Raw genomic sequence first — 20,995 nt, 5'->3', positions numbered from 1 at the left:
TTGAAATTGTGGGACAACCGCTAATTGGAACTTTGAAAAATTTGAAAAACTTCTCTTTATGTTGATTAATACATACATGAAAATGCAATATAATGATCCATATGAGACCAAGCACGATGGATGGTTTTCCTTCTATGATATCAGCAACATGGATGTTTATAAGTTTGAGCTGGAAAAAAAGGAGGATTTATTGTTTTGATGAACAGGAAGATACTAAGAGCTTCCAGATGTGCTGAGATTGTTTCCCAAAGATCCCAGGCAACTGAAAAAGGAAACATTCTTGGGGTTACAATCCCAGGACATTTGGAGGACACCCATAGGAAAGAATGGCTTGTGTTACAAATCTGCAATGTTTAATGTATGATTTTTACAATAACAATCTTGATCCAATGTTGGAGGTGGAATAAACTGCAATACTATAGAAAGAATTTAGCTTGCTTTAAGATGAGAACATAGTGTCCCAAATCCAACTCTTGATGGGCACAAATATCTGCTTCTCTTCCTTAGAAAAGTAACAACTAAAAGTAACAACAACTTGCTCAATTGTGATTCAGACACCAAAAAAGGACTACCATGTGTGCTTATTGCAAAACGCAGATATAATAAAACTACAAGATATGCAAATATCACAGAGACCTAGCAATCAATCTGGATGTCCTTCACATGTAGGAAAATGTTCTTATATAGCTGACATCTGTAATTTTGTAGTGAAATTGCTGGAAATAAACATTGAACATTTCATTTAATAATCCATTTAATGCTTTAGCAACTATGTAAACTCGGGTTCCTTTCAAAGCTGGAATACTAACTGATCTATTCTTCAGGAAGGTTAAGGCATTTTCAATGTTGCTTCTGCGCTGGAAAGTATTTGATCCCTTTTCACGTGGCTATAAAATATAAAGAAATAAAAAAGAAGAGTTTGATCAATCTCAGCAGTGACAATGTTTCACTATTTGTAAATATATATTCTTGACTGCAATCTTACAAGGCAAAGTGACAATAAAAATAGGACAAGTCAAGTATGTAGTAATAATTGATTGTATTTGAAGATGACTGTAATCTGAAGTTATTTTCTACTTTGATTCTGTCCCCTTATATTCTGCCACCACTGTTCTTGTAAATATTGCGGGAATATCTATGTATGTGTAATGCTTCACAAAGAGTGAAAGTAAAATTCACTGCCCCAAGGGCCTTACCCTCTTCAAGGAGTTATAGAAAAAAGAGGAAAAGTGATACATGAAGAAAAACAAGCACATGTTCTGAGATAGTTATGATATTAGATAGACTAAACCCCCTTTGGCACAAAATAATTTGCATTTTGAAAAATAATACTAACACAAAATCTTGCAAACAAGAAACTGTGTTTAATAGAGTGGTGTATTTTATCCATTTTACCTACCATGTTTTCCCGAAAATAAGAAAGGGTCTTATTTTCTTTTGACCCCCAAAATAAGTGGTTGGCACTTATTTTCAGGGTGGTCTTATTGTTTTTTTAGGTGCAGGAGGCAGCGAGCTTGGTTACCTCGTGGCTGCTGCTATGTTGCAATATTTTCGGGGAGGGCTTATTTTGGGGAGAGGGCTTATTTTAGTGCATGTGCTCAAAAGCCTGATTGGGCTTATTATTCGGGTAGGTCTTATTTTCAGGGAAACAGGGTAGTTTGCTTTTGTGATTCAGATATTTCAATTAGTTGAGTAGAGGCATATCTTTGCAGCAGCCAGTTTGGTCTAGTGATTAAAGCATGAAGTTAGAAAAGGAGACTTTGAATACAAGTCCTGTGAAAGCCAATTGGGTACCTTAGGTGACCATCAATGGTCATTGTCCCTCAGCCCAACTCATCTCAGCAGGATTGTTGTCGTGGGAGAAATAGGAGGAGGAATGTGTGTTGGATATGTTGGCTGCCTTCAGTTTTTTATTAAAAAAAATAAAAGAGGCTGGATATAAATAAAAGAAATAAATCGTAAAGAAAAGATTTAGGAGATGCATCTATGTTTTCCTCAGCTGGGAAACCTGAGCTATTTGGTTAACTGGCTGAGAAATGAGAACTACATGTACAAAGCCTTTCTAGGAATTCTTAGGGTTGAGTTATTCATAATACTCTTACCAATTGTTGTCCGGAAAGAACCTCCAGTAGATCCAAAAGCACATGTCCCTTCCCAATGTCTGAATACAAGTCCAAGATAAGAGAAGATGATGGATGCTGCAGAATAATTATTTATATTTGGTTATACTATAATGGTTTCAGTATACATTACAACAAGATGATATGCGTAATTGAATGCATATTTTGGTCTTTCTGCTGGACCGAAGGGGCTCTTGTACAAATATTTTAGCAACCAGTTCTCAGTGTGTTAGTCTCCGGGTCATCATAAACACCCGCTACCTACTGTCATACTGTCAATTATAGGTTAAGCGACACTTTCTTGCTAGGCTTCCTATTCCATGAGATTTTAGTACTTTTAAAAAATATGTTTTAATTAGTAGTACTTATAATGATAGAAAATAATCTGCCAATTTTAAAAACAAAGCATCCATCTCTAGCATCATCTCTTTATTTATAGACTTCTAAATCAATTTATAAATAGGCATTCTTAGAAAATAAAACTGTGGGGGCTTATTCTTTCCCTACCCTTCAAAAGACAAAGCTACTGTAAACTGCTGAAATGGGGATCATCCTGGGAGACCACAAGGAATGTTTGGGAGCAATATTAACCAGCCTGATCATTGGGCATTTTGTGACTAGACATATCTACCATGTCAGCAATTTAGTGAAAGTGCAAGCAAAAGGTTCACTGTTCCAAATGGGCCAAAACAGATTGCCCATTCTTGGATCTGTTGAGCTGAGGTGCCACCTAGGCAGCTACCCTATAACATGCTGAGTCATATTTCAATCTAGTGCTGTTTAAGTGGTAAAATATGACCAGCTAAGCCAATAAATCCACAATGTTGGTTTAATTATTAGCTTTGACCATTTTTTTTTTACACATGTGGAAAAAAAGTTCTATGCTCTATGCCAACGATAGCGAACCTTTTTTGGCTCGCATGCCATAAGGGGGAAGCACGGGGGGGTTGTGTGTGGGCATGCCACACCCATAATGCAATGCATGACACACACCCCAGTTCTCCGGAGGACTAAAAAGGACCCCACGAGCAAACCGAAAGTCACTTCCAGTTTGCTCATAGGGCCAATTTAAGCCCTCTGGAGGCTAGCCTCCAGAGGGCTTAAACCGGCCCTATGAGCAAACCAGAAGTGACTTTCGGTTTGCTCGTGGGGTGATTTTTAGTCCTCCGGGGGCTTCAGGGAAGCCTCCTGAAGGTCCCAGAAGCCTCCGGAGGGCTTAAACCGCCCCTACAAGCAAACCAGAAGTGACTTCCGGTTTGCTCGTAGGGTCCGTTTTAATCCTCCAGAGGCTTCACGGAAGCCTCCTGAAGGTCCCTGAAGCCTCCAGAGGGCTTAAAACGACCCTATGAGCAAACCGGAAGTCCGTCCCCGAACTTATAGTTTGCCCATAGGGCCGGTTTTTTGCACTCTGGAGGCTTCAGGGAAGCTCCTGAAGCCTCCACAGGGCCTCCAGGGGGGCAGGGGAGGCTCTTTTTGCTCTCCCTGGGCTCCTATAAAGCCTCTGGAGCCTGGGGAGGGTGAAAAATGGCCTTCTAAAAAGGCTGAACTCAGCTGGCCAGCACGGCATGCTTTCTGTTTCTATTTAATTTTCCTACTGAGATTCAAATATTTAATGATAAAAAATTATTATACTTTACATATATTTTAGAAGATATTCTATAAACCAGTATCTCATTACCTTTTCTAGCTGTGAGTTCACCCAGCTTGTGAAAGTTCTTTTTTGAATATCCTCTTGCTCAGCTAATTTGTAAAATAAAAACAAAAATATAAAAATATAAAATTACTTATAAATTAAAGTTGAGGTTATAAATATATTTGCAACTCTTAATGCTTATTTTTTATGAATAAAAACAAGATGTATAAAACACTTTTAGATAGCCAGATTATAATTTGTGGAATTTGGGGGGGGGGTGAATAAATGCTCCCACAGGTGTTGAATCTATGCAATTCTATTAAAAATACTATGAGAGATGCAGACTTTGAAGTTAGACAATAATTACAATTCTTGAGAATGCATTGTTTGCAATAGTACAGATCTATGCACCATGGATGTATATGTATTTGAAACAATCCATAAAATCTAATTGTCAGCGAAAACAAAATATATACATTAATTATTTTGACATCAACTTCAATCCATTTTTTTAAAAGCTGTATGCTATTTTAGCCTTCTCCAATCTGATGCTGTCCAAGGATTTGAGCTCCAGGTTTGGAAAAGCCTATTTAAAGGTCCCATTGAAATATCCACAGTTAGCAATAGCACTTAGATGTGCTTTCCAGCCCTCTCTAAGCCATTTAGCTTAAAAACCAAAAACCTCAAGAAAAAGAAGGGCCTTCAAATAGCATCTCTCCATTCAAGCCTTTGAAAAGTAAGCCCAGCATGCATATATATCATCTGGCCACAGCATACCATTTATTTAAATAGAGAACCAGTTTGGTGTAGTGGTTAATGCACCAGACAGGAGACTGTGAGTTCTAATCCTGCCTTAAGGCACAAAGCCGGCTGGGTGACTTAGGCCAGTTGCTCTCCCTTAGGCCTAAGAAGAAGGCAATGGCAAACCACTTCCAAAATCGTCTCAATCTCCAGGAACAAAAAAACTGACTTGAAATCACCTCCCACCCACAAAGACATACCTAGGGCTATAATAGCAAATATAGATTCTATGAAAATCAGTATCTTTTTCTTTTTAAGTGGTGGTATGATTTCAGCTCCATTCTCCAGACCCAAAAACAAATGTATCATATAACAAATGTGACAATATTTCAAATGCATGGAGATAGTGACTTCTGCCTCTGCATGTTACTTCACCAAGCTAAAAATACTCAAATTCATACACAGGATTCTTTGCAGGGGCATGTGTACAAGTTCAGTGGAAAAATGAAAGGGAGAGATTCCTTCATATTTGACTTAACAATACTCTCCCCATGTACAATGTTTTTAAACAACAGTCTTAGCCTTGCATCACATTGAGTTATACTCTTTCTAAGAGCCTTGACTTGGTGCTCAGTGAGACACATGTGCTCTGGAGCTCTAAAGATTACAGAGAAAACAAAACACCTATTGAATTGCAAGTGTATACTGTAAACTGAAGCTGACGTAGAAAAAAAAGAACCTGGAATTTAGCATCCATAGAACCTGACTGGAAAACTAGAGATATCTAGAAGACTATGTTGTCATCATTCACAGGCATTCCTTTTCAATATTATATTTGTTGGCTAGAGACACCGAATTTGGATGATACCATCCCCTTGCAGAGAAGTCATTCTCAGCTGAGGGAGGAGAGAAAGCTCAGGTCCAAACAATAGTGAGAAGATGATGCCCACCCACCCCTACTCTTTCCTGTCCTATATTTCCCTGGTTTTTTAGCTCAGCTGATTTATGTGGCACAGTGGATTGCCACGCATCAGCTGTTTTACTCACCGGAGCTGACATAGAAAGTAAGTTTTTAAGCTTAAAATGGGCAGTTTTTGAATGCTGCGCACATGCATGCAAAGCATGCATGCATGCGCACATCGAACCAGTTGTTAAACTGGTGGCATCCCACCACTGCATCAATAAGTATACTCAAAAATAGCTTAAGGCTGGAATTGGGGTTGATTATAGTTCACCACGTTCAAGCAACTCTTTGTGCCCGTCCATGTTTGCATTTGTTGCTTGCTTTAAAGCATGAAAGATTCTAAGGAACTCTTGTCACCTTTGGACCTCACCTACTACCGGTAGTAATAATTATTTTCTTTTGAATTTGGACTGTATATGATGAAAACTATCTCACATGATTTTTTTTAATGGCTCTTGGTAACCAATTCCAGTCATAGAGGCCAGGGCAAGATATGGTATCATGATAACACAACAAAACTTTTTCAGGGACGAGGCATCTATTTGCAGTTTTAGGCTTCTAAAAAGTTTAGTAAACCTTACTGTTTCCAACAGAAATTATGCTGCAAAGATTCAGCAAGTTGCTGGGGTTTTTTGATAGTGAGATCTATCTCTAGATAGTGAATACTAGGAACCACAAGTAAGCAGGTGAGGTAGATATGGTCTGAAGTTGGGGGCTGAAGATTCCCACCATTATGGCTGCCCAAATTCAAGGGAAGAGGGTTACAATTTGAATTCCTTAAGAGAAAAGCGAGTTACAGAAGGGACAACTTCTTTTTCTCTTCACATGCAAAAATAATTAAATAACTGGTGTGGCATCAAGCTGTACTGAGCTTCTTTCCTTGATTAAAATTGAATTTGTGATAACAACATGAAAATTAGACCCTTTTTGGCAAACTAAAGCAAGCTACCCCAAGAGGAATTTTGCTGTTCCTTCTGCCAGTGGCATCCATAGCAAACCATGACGACGGCAAAATGACTTGAGCATGATGATGTTTCATATGAAGGATGCCCTTATGTACTTGATTCCTGGACTATTGTTTTTTTCTTGAGGAAGAAGACCTTTTGCTTCTCATTCAAGACACATCATCAGTTCTGACTGTGCTAACTCAGTGCTAGTGACTAGATGATTGCAAAGAAATATGATCCTTCAATCCCCCACCCCCACCATCCAGTCAGAGCTGATGAAGCTTCTTGGATGAGAAGCAAAATGTCTTCTTCCTCAAGGGGAAAATATAGTCCAGTTGCCTTTTGAAAAAGCACTTTTGGGACAACCATGACCTGGATGACTGATAATATCCATAGACACTTCTACTTTCTACTTCCAAAAATATACTTCTCTTAGAAAAAATGCCACCTTCTATTACAAATTTATATTAAGATTCTTGTTTACAATGAGAAATATTCATACTGTACTTCATGAGTAAGAAAGGGTTTTTTTAAAGCTTTGAATACTCTTTTAAAATGTTTTGCTAGCTAGATATTTTTCAACAACTCTAGGATAACTGAAGGCAGCATTTAATTTACATTTTGCCAGTATTTGTTATGCAAAGAGTCACAAGGGATTATCTTGTTCCTCATTCAAAATAAGGATTAAATCATTAGCATAGGCATTTTCAACAAAAAAATCTAATATTTTCAAAACCATTCTGAAGAGAATGAAACAATTAAGCTCTAAACATTGTGTACCCCTTTTGCTAACACTGTATCAGTCCTCCCAAGTAAACCAGAGAGGAAACAGGACTAGATGAACTAATTCTATTTTATTGTAAAGCTACATTAGTCTTGCAAGTCTGAAGCTGCAATTTTCCTTTTGTCACTTTTAACTGCTTGGTTCATTAAGATGGCTTCTTCCTAAATGTCTTTCTCTCGCTTTTAAGCCACTGGGGGGCTTCTCCCTCTCTTGTCTGATTGTTTCCTAAGAACATATTTTCTCCTTGTTCCCCAAGGGGGCCCATACATTCCATTATATGTATATAGGATATAGAGTACATGTTTAGCACATTGTGGGAATCCAGTTCTTAGTAGGATGGAAATGCATGGTTTATGACTTGCAATAGATAAACCAGCCACTATATCACATTCAACAAATTACTGCCAAAACAATAGTTAAACATGATATAGCAATAGCACTTAGACTTATATACCACTTCATAGTGCTTTACAGCCCTCCCTAAACGGTTTACAGAGTCAGCCTATTGCCCCCAACAATTTGGGTCCTCATTTTACCCACCTCGGAAGGATGGAAGGCTGAGTCAATCTTGAGCATGGTGAGATTTGAGCTGCCAAATTGCAGGCAGCCGGCAGGCAGCATAAGTAGCCTGCAGTTCTGCACTCTAACCATTGTGCCACCATGGCTCATATATGACCCAGCCATCAGGTGACTCAAGTTGCAAACCGTGTTTTGTGTTTTTTATGGTGGGAAGATTATAGCAGCCAAGGAGAGGAAGCCTGAATCCCTTTGATCATAACATTCAGAGCTTAATGATACCCTACATCATTCTAACCATGACAGAATTGTCCCAATGGCTTAACAGTGTTCCACAAATTCTTTTTCAATTCCATGGGCTCTTGATATTGGCTTTGTCTTACCCATCCACAGTGATGAGCTAGATTCAAGTTGCCTTTAGCTGTTCCAGTTTGCATTGTTTTCTCTCTTCACCCAATATAGCTTTGACCACTGACATGCTTTATGGTGCTACCTCAAACAAGCAGTTAATGACACATATGTATTGAGATCTGTCATGCTTCTACAGGCACTTTATGCTGCTGAGACTATGCATTACCCTCCATTATTGCTTTGGTTGGACTGCAGAGAGATGGGTACCTAACTTCTGCTGAGACCATTACTTGCATAACATCTGATTGGCACTTTGGAAACGGCTTTCAGTGTATTAAATAGCAGAAACAGTAAAGGTTAAACATGGTGGCATATATACCTCCAGTAATTGGTTACAGTTTAGCATATCAGAGAACTATTAACAATTTCTGATATGATCCAAGCAAAAAGAGGGGGGAAAGGAAAAATAAAGGCTATCTTTTCAAAGCAAGTGCAAGGTTTGCTTCTTAAGGGAATTCTGGGGATACTTTAATGACAATGGCTGGAACAAAAAGAGGTATTTTTCCCAAAGGAAAGCAAAATGGAGTAAGTTAACGAAGCGATCAGGATGTTGACAGAGGCGCCTAAGAGCTTATTATCTTACAGTAGAAGGATTAATTGGTTGAACTACTTTCTCACAGAAGGGCAAACTTTCGTGTAACTGAAGAATAAAGCAAACAAATTTCAAAGATGACAGTGCAGGAGGCAAACCTAGGAGGTCTTGCTGGATTTCTTTAATGGCTCAGGTCAAGTTAGAGAGGGGGAAGTCTCACTATCTGTGCTAAAACAATTTCACTGCTGAGAGGCCCTCTGCGTGGGAGATGGGTGGTTTTAAAATGTGATAGACAGACAGACAGACAGACAGACAGACAAGATTAACGCAGTATATGTTGTAGGGCACAGATGCAGTCTTCAAATGACAAGCATGTTGTGGCCCACCAGATTCATACAGTGAGGAGGTTGGGGAAGAACATGGGCCAGTCCTGGAGTCTGGAGAAGGCTCTGATGAGGGCTCTGTGTAGGAGGCAGAGAGGGGGCCAGAGCTGTGTGCCAGTTATCAGCTGCCTTCAGAGGCAGATATCAGTGAGGCAGACAAACAGCTAGAGCCTCTCCCCAGTGGGTGCATGCACAGAGTTGCCAGACGAAGGGGACAGCTAAAGATCAGTGGTCGACTTGGGAGTAAGGCCACAGGTGGACGATGAATGGCTCCTCCCAGAGGAAATAAGAGGAGCGAAAAGGGAGTGGCATTGGCAGATGACAAATACTTTGCTTAATGTTTCATGACTCTCCGAGACTCCTTGCCAAGTTTTGCAAATATCAGCCTGTCAGCTCTCCAAACCAGATAAGGTCTATGTCTGTAAATCCTCCCTTGAAAGACATTGCTGGATGTGAATGAGCAGAATTCACAGTAAATTAATAAAAGGGGTTTTTGTGGCGACAAGGAGTTTGCTTCAAGCCTAGATCAGAACAAATCACTATTCAGTGTGCCAGAGTTTTTCCATCCTTAAAAGCCAAAGAAATAATAATCTGCTTTCACAGAGGCACAGATATTTTCTGACCTGCTGAGGAATCAACATCAGAGCAAGAGACAGAAGGCTTTCCCATTTAAACTAGAGCAGCCACCTAGGCTACTATTGTGGTTCCCTTTTTGTTGGGTTTTCTGGATTTTAGAGCAGTGGCCCCCATCCTTTTGGGCACAAGGGACTGGTTCCGTGGGGGGGGGGGAGGGGGAAATTCCACGGACTGAAAGAGGGCAGTTTTGTGCGCTACCTAGGAAAGTTGCTATCTCCACATGTGTGTCCACACACAGCCACTTTGCTTTGTTCGTGACTTCAACTGCTTTACTTCATTTGTGAACCCAGCTAAAATATCTGGGCATACACATGCACAGTTGACCGGGGAATGCTTTTGCAGTGGTCACATACAGGCTTCCAGGAGATGTGGCTGCTTTAACACTTTGAGGACAATGGGTTTGTTAACACCACTGTACTTTACCTAAAGCTCCTTTTAAATATCTATGGAGATGCTCAGTCATGTAGGTCATGATTATCCTAAAGATACTTTTTCAATAGGCAACTGGACTTTCTATTTTTTCTTTGAAGACGTTTCGCTTCTCATCCAAGAAGCTTCTTCAGCTCTGACTGGATCCTTCCATTCCCTACCATCCAGTTAGAAGTGAAGAAGCTTCTTGGATGAGAAGTGAAACGTCTTCAAAAAAAAAACCAGAAAGTCCAGTTGCCTCTTGAAAAAGCCTCTTTTGGACTCCTTTTAAAAGTTTTGCACAGTTTGAGGTTATTTTGTTCTTTTATGAGACTTTTCAGATAAGGCACTAGATTGAAGATGTGTATCAGCATTTATAAAGCACATTAACACTTAAGCATGGATCAATCATCCTGTTAGGTTATACTATGTTTGACTATGAGTGCACATATTTTTTAAAAAGTCACAATTGAGTGGATTGGCTGATCACAATAAACCAAAAAAAAAACATTATTTACAAACTACCATGTTTGAGTTCTCATGACATGCTAAGTGAAAAGCAAACAAACCACTTTATAGCTTAGCACAACCTGGAAATCCAGCCTATATAATAGTGATACCAATTTTCCATGCTATCTTCTAGGTTTAATAAATTATATTATATACTGGTTGACTTTACAATACATGTATCTGAATCCAATCTGAAGAGATTGAGTAGTTTACAATATAAGAAAAGAAAAACTTAAAATCAGAAAATTGTTTTTATTGTATTACTGTTAAAATACTGTATATTTCATTATGGGTTACTTTTATAGTCCCATTGTTTGAAAGACAAGGAAATTAGCAATGGTATCAAGGGAAGTGGGGCATATCATGATCCCATTACGCAAATAAACTAAATTAGGTGGTTTATGCATTTAGTGCAATGACATCATGATATATATCATGCCATTATCATGCTCCTATGAAATTCTTTTTTAGAAAAAGCAAGTAAAAGCAAAGTGTAAAAGCATTTTAGCCACAAGTCAGTTCAGTGGCATTTCTTTCCAAACACAATGCAATGCAATTCTGCTATCTTTTTATATAAGTTCAAAGCTAATCCAATTGATATCAACAGACCCCGTGCCTAGATCAGTGTTTTTCAGCATCAGTAACTTTAAACATGCTGGCTGGGGAATTCTGGGAGTTGAAGTCCATATATCTTAAAGTTTGTGAGGTTGAGAAACATTAGCGTAGAGAAGTTGTACATAAAATCTTGCAGCCTCAGTCAGTCAAACTGTTCACAATTCAATGAAGTCTGTGGAACTCAAAAGACCGTATAGCCTGCCACTACAACTCTGCAGGCAGTAATTATCTATCTAGGGTACCCAATGGCATGTCAGTCCCCACTGCAGCTGCTGCTTCCACCCTCCACGGTTCCCCCTCATTTATTTTCAACACGAGGCTATTCTTTTTCCATACCAGACAACTCCAGGATGTAATAATTTTGCAAAAGCTCCCATTCTTCTACCATGTGGTTCATTAAAACAGACTTTTCACATCTGAAGGAATGATGAATGGACTCTTTGTGTCAGAGGATTTTAATAAGACTGTAAATTATCTTGGATTTATCTTGCTCCAGTTGCTTGCTTAGAGTAACTGACTGACCTACAATACATTTTACTCAAGATATTGGATTAGAAACGGTGCATTTCCTTTTTAAAAGTACTACATATGAAGGTGATCTTTTTTTCCCATAGTTAAATAACTATGGATCATCCACATCAGAGAAAGGCAATGTGACAGCTGCAGTATTTTGCATGAAAAGTCCCAAAATCTCCAGTAACTTTTGTTAATGTCTAGAGCCATGATGGCAAACCTATGGCACGCGTGCCGCAGGTGGCATGCAGAGTCCTCTCTGCGGGCACACCCGCCGTCACCCCAGACCTGCTCCACCGCAAATGCACGTGCCTCCCCCCAGCCAGCTGGTCTTCAGGTCTCTGCAGCACATGTGCGGGGGGCGGGTGCATGCAGGGGACATGTGTGTGCATGAATGGGGGTGGGGCGCATGTGCGGGGGGGTGTTCACATTGCATTTTGGGGTGCACCTCTCACGCCCCATTTTCGGCCTGGAAAACTTCTTGAACCAACCTGGAAGCCAAAAATGGGTTAGGGGGGGCATATACGCAGGGGACGCACACACATGCACGGGAGAGCATATGCAGCGGAGCTCTTGCATTGCATTTTGGGATTTCTCGCACATGTATTCCTGCGTGCACGCACACGCTTTGGGCACTTGGCACCAAAAAGGTTAGCCACCACTGGTCTAGAGCTATTATAGCGCACAGCATCCCAACTGCCTTCCCCATTTGGAAGCTCTCCAGATGCATAAAGGTCAATCCACAGAATTCTCAGCAGAGATCAATTGGGATGGGGGAGGCTGAGATTCATACATCTGAAGAGTGCTCAAGTTTTAAAATCCAAGACTAGACAATACTGAAATACTAATGTAAGCCAAATGCTGATGCCCTTATTTTCACTGCTAGAAATCATCTATTATCAGAAATCTGCCATTTTTTTTATTTTGCTTTGGGGACTTTATTCTAATCTATGTATTTTATTTGTTTGTTTTATTTATTGGCTACCCATCTTACCCCAGGGTAATGGCCAATACGATCATGTTGTCACTATTTTTAATGTATATTTCCTTCCCTCCATCTTTAATTTATCAATGTATTTAAATATATTAAATTGTAGTTCAAAAGGCATCTTGATGGGACACCTTCATAATTTTCTTCTGCTATGATTTAATTTGTAAGGGTTCAACACATCTGCCCGGCACCAAACTGGACAAGGGTACTATAGACCACTGCTAAACACAAGTTGATTTCTATTCTGCCAAATGCGACTGAAATCAACAGGATTAATGTCAAAGTCTACACACCTGGGACTACAAAATGCATAGGTGTAAGGGGAACCAGTTGATGGACCCCAAGGCAAGCAGTTTTTCATATTTTAATTTACCTGCCCACCACATCTGCTATATGCCCTCATTTTTAATTTGTTGCCAATTTCCCTGTGCAACCTCATTAACCAGAAACCTTTGGGTTAATTTTCAATTAAAATAAATCTCATACACTATATTGCCAAAAGTATTCACTCATCCATCCACATAATCAGACTCAGTTGTGAGCAAATACTTTTTGCAATATAGTGTATGTACGTGTGTTTGTTCATATCATACACTATCAGATCTTTCTCACTGCTCACCCCTCAATTTCTCCAGTCCCAAATCAAAATATAGTATTGGTTCAATTAAAACCCCTAGAATCACATATCCTAGATCTGTGGTGGCGAACCTATGGCACGTGTGCCATAGGTGGCATGCAGAGCCCTCTCTGCTGGCATGTGCACCATCGCCCCAGGTCAGATCTCTGGCGTTTCTTTCGTGAGTTTTTGTTTCCCTGTAAACAATGAAACAGAAGCTCACGGAAGAAAAAGATCTTGCCTCTTGCCATGCTGACGGTGTTGGAATGCCCCGCCTCCCATCAGCCAGCTGGTCTTCAGTTCTCTGCTGTGCATGTGTGCATGTCCATGCATGCGCACAATCGCACATGTCTGTGCATGTGTACATTCATGCGCGCGCACCTTTCAGTTTGGGCATGCATGTGCACACAGTTTGGGCACTCGGTGCCTTAAAAGGTTTGCCATCACTGCCCTAAATGATTGCACATTATAATAATTAGGCAAGCTACACTGAATTTGCGAATAACTCGAGATCAGTAGGATGAAGATAAGGATCCCTTTGTGCTTTTAAAAAGGGGATGGACCTTACTCAGTACTCAATAATTATTTGAAATCCCAAGAACACTGAATGAACGACCATGGACCAAGATTTTAAAGCAGATGTATAAAAAGGTAATCTGTGTATATACTTTATTAAAAATAAAATGTAACTGTAATTTGAATGTATGAATTTAGGTTCAGCTGTATCATCAGTCCATCTTTCCCTGTGTTATACTGGGTATGTCTAGCTTAAGAGAAAGAAGGACTAGGGGAGACATGATAGCAGTGTTCCAATATCTCAGGGGTTGCCACAAAGAAGAGGGAGTCAAACTATTCTCCAAGGCACCTGAGGGTAGAACAAGAAGCAATGGGTGGAAACTAATCAAGGAGAGAAGCAACTTAGAACTGAGGAGAAACTTCCTGACAGTTAGAACAATTAATCAGTGGAACAGCTTGCCTCCAGAAATTGTGAATGCCCCAACACTGGAAGTCTTTAAGAAGATGTTGGATAGCCATCTGTCTGAAACGGTATAGGGTTTCCTGCCTAGGCAGGGGGTTGGACTAGAAGGCCTCCAAGGTCCCTTCCAACTCTACTATTGTATTGTATTATTGTATTATATATAACCTCTGCAAATGTCATGGTTAATTTTAAAAATTAATTATGAGATTTGCAGAGGATATATATAGTGATATTTGTATTAAGGTGGTTCTTTGAAGACACTACTCCACCATCTATTCCTAAGAACCTGTAATAAGACAATGCTGAGAACTGAATATGGGCCTTTTGCATAACTTTTCCTGACAAGAGGACAATGACTGGGACCTGAAGTTCTCCAGCTGAACAGACATGGGGGAGGGGGGGTGAGCTCTCAAGACAAACCTGTTCCAAGATCCTTTTTGAATCAGAGCCTCCCGGGAGGGTGGGGGCGAAGAAGGGACAGCGTCTCATCAGACCCAGAGGGAGGCAACAGGTCCCTCGCAGGTCGGAGATTTGCCCTCTGAATTGGAGCAGGGGCGGCAGTTTGGCTGCACAGAAACTGGCTTCCAGCCAAAGCACTGAGCAGGAACGTACAGGAGACGAAATGAAAGACTGGTAAGAAGATTCATTTAACCCACAGTCATAAATCAAAACTTGGAAAAGACAAAGAATCTTGAGAGCACAGATAATATTAATAGACAGATCTGGATTTTGGCAAAAGGAAAGAAAGAAAAGGAAAATGGAGGGTTGAAACACCATCCCCCCTCCAAAGCTATTTCTTTGAAATAATTCAGACAGAAACAGTGAAAGCAGAGAAATGACAAACCCACTTAAATATAAACCCTAAATTTGGTTTTGGAAATAGAAATCAAACATTCCGAGGGGTTTCGTCTCAACTTCTTCCAACTCTAAGTAGGGAGAAAAATCAAGAAAAAGGCACTACCTTCTCACTGATAACCTAATCTTAATTGTGCAGGAAGTTTTAATTAACCAACTGTCATAAATCAAAATTTGGAAAAGCAGGAGGCAAAGAGATCAAGATGGCTGCAGCTTCTCTTCTGGTTTTACATAAACTGGATTAGCTAAATTTAAGGCCAGAACCTCAAAATAAATCTGCATAACTAACTGCAATTTTAGAACTGGACATTTAAGGAAGAACAAAAGACCAAGATGGCTCCCATCACTCTTCCCCATAGCAGTTGAAGTAGATAAATTTAAGGTGGACCAGAACTCTGAGAGAAGAATTATATAACTAACTGTAACTTTGGAACTGGACAACATGGAAAGTTGGGAATTTGAAGAACTACGTGAAATCATTAAAAAAAATGCATAAACCATTAAAATTAAGCCTAAATAGAATTCTGAACCCAGAGAAGCAGGGATTTAAAGAAGAGTGGGGGAAAGATAATGAAGATAATGAAGGGGTAGAAACAGTGGGAAATAAAAAAACAGACAAAAAACTCCACTGGGCTTGACAGTGGTATAAGGAAAATGGTAAAGTGGGGATGTGTCCCAACAAAAGGGAATAAAAAGCAGACAAAAGATGTTTCGGAGGTTTACAGCGGCATAAGGAAAATTGAATTAGGAGATTATGCCCCAACAAAGAGAAATATAAAAGACGGTGGAGTGGGGAAAATTGAAGAGGGTGGATGTATCAAAATGAAGAAAAGGGAGAAGGCAGGAACAGAGAAGTGGCACAAAAGACTTACTAGGAAAAAATCAGACAACTAGAAATTGTTATATGGGAAAATATAAAGTTAAGATAAGGGGTTGATTCCTAAATATGACAATAAAATGGAGTTGCTAACTGATTGAATATGATAATGGAAAGATAACTAAATAAAGGTCAAAAGACATGGAATATGGATGAATATGACACTGATATGGGCAGATTGTAAAGCAGAGGTTTGTGATTCACTTTTTTACATGATAATTAAACTGAATTGCTAATTGATTGAATATGACAATAGAAGGACAATTAAGCATGGGTTAAAATATATGAAACATGGACATATATAGAACCTTTAGATGATGAATGAAGGGAGATGTGTACCATTTGTTATTCTATATAGTAGACTAAGGGAATTGTAATGAACACTGAACAGCAAGGATTGCTATTTATAGACAATTAAGGGTAATCTGGAAATATATGGAAAAATAGAGAGGGAACATGAAATATACATACAATGGGAAACTATTGAGATTTAAAGACAGAATCACAAATTGGGGGGCATGTAAGGATGTATAATTATATAAATATAATGATGAGAATAGCTGGGAATTGTAACCAGGTCTACATCTCGCCCAAAATTAGGCAGTGGGTGGGTGGGTTTAAAAACACAATGACTATATATATACTTTTTTGTTCTATTTCTTTAAAAAAGATGTAATAGTATACATGTGATTATATGCTATGAAAATGGAAAAATAAAAAACAAAAACAAGAATACAATGACTGATATTATTATGGCATCTTTAGTTTACACAAAACCAGGAAAAGCTGCTGTGACCCAACTTATATCCCATTATCTATTATATGAAGATTTACAAAATATCTTTCAGAAACTGACTCAATGGAAATATTTTATGATATTTCCAAGAACATGGTAATGAAACAAAGTCACAAGATAAACTGTGACAAATAGTCTAATTTTTAGAAGATGCAGCCCTTTCCTTATAAATAAAGGACAAGGTAGCAACTTTGTAAGAGCTGTGGTGGTGCAGTGGTTAGAATGCAGTACTGCAGGCTACTTCTGCTGACTGCTGGGTGCCTGCAATTTGGCAGCTCGAGTCTCACCGGCTCAAGGTTGACTCAGCCTTCCATCCTTCCAAGGTCAGTAAAATGAGGACTCAGATTGTTGACAATATACTGACTCTATAAAGTGCTTAGAGAGGGATGTAAACAACTGTGAAGCGGTATGTAAGTCTAAGTGCTATTGCTATGTTTTCTAGCTTATGTTTCAATATTTTCATGATACCTCCCCCCCAACATTAGGACAACTACCGATCTCCGCTCCTTCCGTAAGAAACTCAAGACCCACCTGTTCCAACTAGCCGGCCTGGCTTAATTAGAACTCTACTCTCTAATCCCCCTGGCAATTTTAAATTGTAAATTTTAATTTTAGGGTATTTTAATTGTTTTTAACTTTATTGTTACTGCTTTTTTAACATTGTGGCTATTATTATTATTTATGAATTGTAAAAGTTGTTATGTATACCTCCTCCGTGCCATATGTTTGTATATTGGATTGTACGCCGCCCCGAGTCCCTTTGTGGAGAGGGAGCGACTTATAAATCGAATTAAATAAATAAATAAATAAATAAATAAATAAATAAATAGATAGATAGATAGATAGATAGATAGATAGATAGATAGATAGATAGATAGATAGATAGAAGGTATGAGAGTGGCCCATTTAATTAAGCAGTACCGGATTTAACAATTGATTTGTCCAAATGTTTGTTGAATTGGGTCCTATGCATGAGAATTAAATAGGTTAAGAAAAGGAATTGTGCTTTGGCAGATGGTGTGCAAATTGGATCAGCAGGCATGGAATGTAAACCCTGCACAGGCTTGTTCAATGGGAGTTCACACCTACCTCTTCCTTCTCTCCCAGATGCATACCTCATTCCCTTTCCTGGCACTCTCAGGCTTAGTATCCATGGGAACTGGAGGCCAGAACAGGTGCAGTGGAGAGAAGATCAGTACTTACAATCCTTGCCACCAAATCTGTGAAGAGCTCTTCTTTCTGTCCATAGGTCTAATAGATGCTAAGCAAAATTAATTTGCTTTGAGCTAAAGTCATGTCAACAGCACTGCTGATAAATAGCATCATCCAGATTCAATAATGGATATTGTAAGCAATATTGCATCTTAAAAACAATGCCTATCCTTAGTCTGCCTGCTGCCTATTACTAGCTTTGGCTGGTGTACACCAGTAACCATACACTGAGATTACAGTAGAATGATCTATTTCTGCAATTGATGTGACATGCAATTATTCGTTTGCTGAGAAGGGGATCACTTACATAGATGTTACTGCTTGTGTTCAAGCAACTGCATGAGTGGCCAATTAATTCCCAACCCAGGTTCAAAGCTCTTATTTGGGTTTATAAAGTGTAAAACAAGTAGTAGTAGTCTAACTTCCAGACTGTTTTGTCCATTGCAGAACTGAATGATCAATAAGCTTATGAGAAGAGGTCTTATTGTATGTGCGCTGTGAGTGGGAATGATCTCTTATGGTTATTGATAGGGAATCTTTCTAGGATGTTACCTGCTTTTTGGAATATTCATTCCCCTGAAATCCATGAGAACTTACTGTACAGGTAGTCCTTGACTTATGACCAATTGAGCCCAAAATTTCTGCTGCTAAGTGAGTCATTTGTTAAATGAATTTTGATCCATTTTACAACCTTACTTGTCACAGTTAATTGAATCAATTAACTTTGTTAAGTTAGTGACACAGTTGTTAAGTGAATCGGACTTCCCCATTGACTCTGCTTGCCCAAAGGTCACAAAAGGTGATCACATGATTCCGGGACATTGCAACCGTCATAAATATGAACCAGTCACTACGTGTCTGAATTTTGATCATGTGACCATGGGAATGCTGCAGTGGTCATAAGTGTGAAATACTGTCATAAGTCACTTTTTAAGTACATTGTAACTTTGAATGGTCACTAAGCAAACTGTTGTAAGTTAAGGGCTACCCGCAATGCCTTTATTGAAGATTTACTTTTCCACCCAGGCCTTCCTTGTGAGAATGCTATGGGTGAATGTTCTTTCTTTTCTATTTGTTTTTTTAAGTACTGCAATATTGTTGCCTTTACTAATTTTTGATATTTGAAGGTTACTCTAAATCATTACCCAAGAAGCCGCATAAAATAAAATTGCTTCTTATCCATAAAGTAACTGTACAGGTGGCACAACATCAGAAATATTAATTTACTCCTTCATACACTGCAAACAAGAGCATGCAACTACAAATTGTAACCATTGTTGTCAGATAGCAGAACGGATTCTTCTTCCTCTCTGTATTATCCCAAGCATACATAAATGTGCTCCAGGTGAATTGAGAAGTCACCTGGGTCATGTAAGAAGGAAGAAAGCACTTTTTAAAGTCTCACTGCACAAATGGCTATCCATACCCATAATGTTTAGGTGTAGCCTGGCTTACTTTCCCCATGATGCCTCTCGGATTCTCCTATATCAGTGAGGCTGTTGGCATCCACATTTTAGCTCTCTGTCTCCAGGAAGGACATCCGAACTTTTTCAGACTAAGGAGAAGCAGATTAAAACACACAATCTGTCTTTCAGATAATATTTCTCTCAATCCAGTGTGGTTGCATAGTACCTCAATCAAATGGAAAATGCTATGAGTCATCATGGAATTTATTTACTGTTTCTTCATCCTTGGCATTTATGACTTTACTTTTTTTTGAGGGTGTGGTAGCAGACACACCTGAACTGATTTCCCTTTCTAAAGAAAAATATTAAACAGTGGTGGTACTGTACCACAGCAAATGACTTCAATAGCACTTAGACTTACATACCACTCCACAGCACTCTCTGAGCAGTTTACAAATGTCAGCACGTTGTCCTCATTTTACTGACCTCAGAAGAATGGAAGGCTGAGTCAAACTTGAGCCAGTCAGGATTAAACTCCTGGCAGTGGGCAGAGTCAGCCTGAACATATGGATTTGATGTTTGATTTTTATTTACAGAAGTTTTTATAGTTAAAAAGAACTTACAAGGGAAAGCATAAAGTCTGCATTTCCATTTATGAAAATCAGCTAGGAAAATCACAATAACAACTTGATAAATTATACAGGTCTTTGACATTTTTTTTTTGCAATGAGGTGGGGATGTATTTATAACTAGGACTAAAGTTTTTCTTTGAACTGCACTTTCCTTCTCTTCCAAATGTTAGGTGAGTATAGGAAGAGAGATACTGTCAAGTTATATACCAAAAAAAAACTTTTGATTTATTAGATCACTTAGAGTAGGCTTGTGCTTATCCACTTTCCTAGCCAGCCACAATTCCAGGAAGGTGACTAAGCAAGATGACAAACAATTGCTCTGTTACTCTTTCTTCATTGTTAGCATGTAGATACAGGCTTGCAACTTTCATAATAGCTAAAAGCAACTAGAATTCCATGCAGGTGAGCAAGCAAGTTGTCAAAAGATTTTATAGATTGCTCGACCCCTCCTATGCAATTACTAGCATAAAAAATTAAATTCCTAGCTTTTGAACTAAAAAAACCAAGCTCAGAAGAGTAAATTTGGTAGGCATATTTATATACCGTATTTTTCAGAGTATAAGACGCACCTTTTTCCCACAAAAAAGAGGGTGAAAATCTGGGTGTGTCTTATACACTGAATGCAGCATTTTTTGCCTCCCGAAACCCCACCCCCTTCACCAAAATGGCTGTGCATAGCTTTTTGGGAGGCTTTCAGAGAGATCTTGGGGGCTGGGGGGCAAAGAACGGGCTGTATTTTGCTCAATTTTGCCACTCCAGCCCCCAGGATCACTCTATAAGGCTCCTAAAGGCTATCCATGCCCTTTTTTTGAAAAAAAAGGGCCCATTTTCACGAAAACCAGGCCATTATTTGCTCGTTTTTGCACACACACCCAGGAGCACTCTACAAGCCTCCTAAAGGCTATTCATGCCCTTTAA

General features: G+C 39.1%; 1 protein-coding gene across 1 annotated transcript in view; it reads right to left on the bottom strand.

Annotated features, from left to right (window-relative positions):
- The window catches only part of SYNE2 (spectrin repeat containing nuclear envelope protein 2), a 237,739-nt gene that overhangs the window by 196,451 nt on the left and 20,293 nt on the right, over positions 1–20,995 (bottom strand). Inside the window, exons 3-6 of the mRNA XM_081935674.1 lie at positions 3,799–3,860; positions 2,103–2,198; positions 810–887; positions 77–169 (exon numbers count right to left, since the gene is read on the bottom strand). Of these exons, the coding sequence (XP_081791800.1) occupies positions 77–169; positions 810–887; positions 2,103–2,198; positions 3,799–3,860 (329 nt within the window). The remainder of the gene's footprint in view (positions 1–76; positions 170–809; positions 888–2,102; positions 2,199–3,798; positions 3,861–20,995) is intronic.

Source organism: Natrix helvetica (assembly GCF_964273705.1).
Source record: "Natrix helvetica genome assembly, chromosome: 1".
Classification (NCBI taxonomy): Eukaryota; Metazoa; Chordata; class Lepidosauria; order Squamata; family Natricidae; genus Natrix; species Natrix helvetica.
This window is presented reverse-complemented; position numbering and strand designations above follow the sequence as displayed.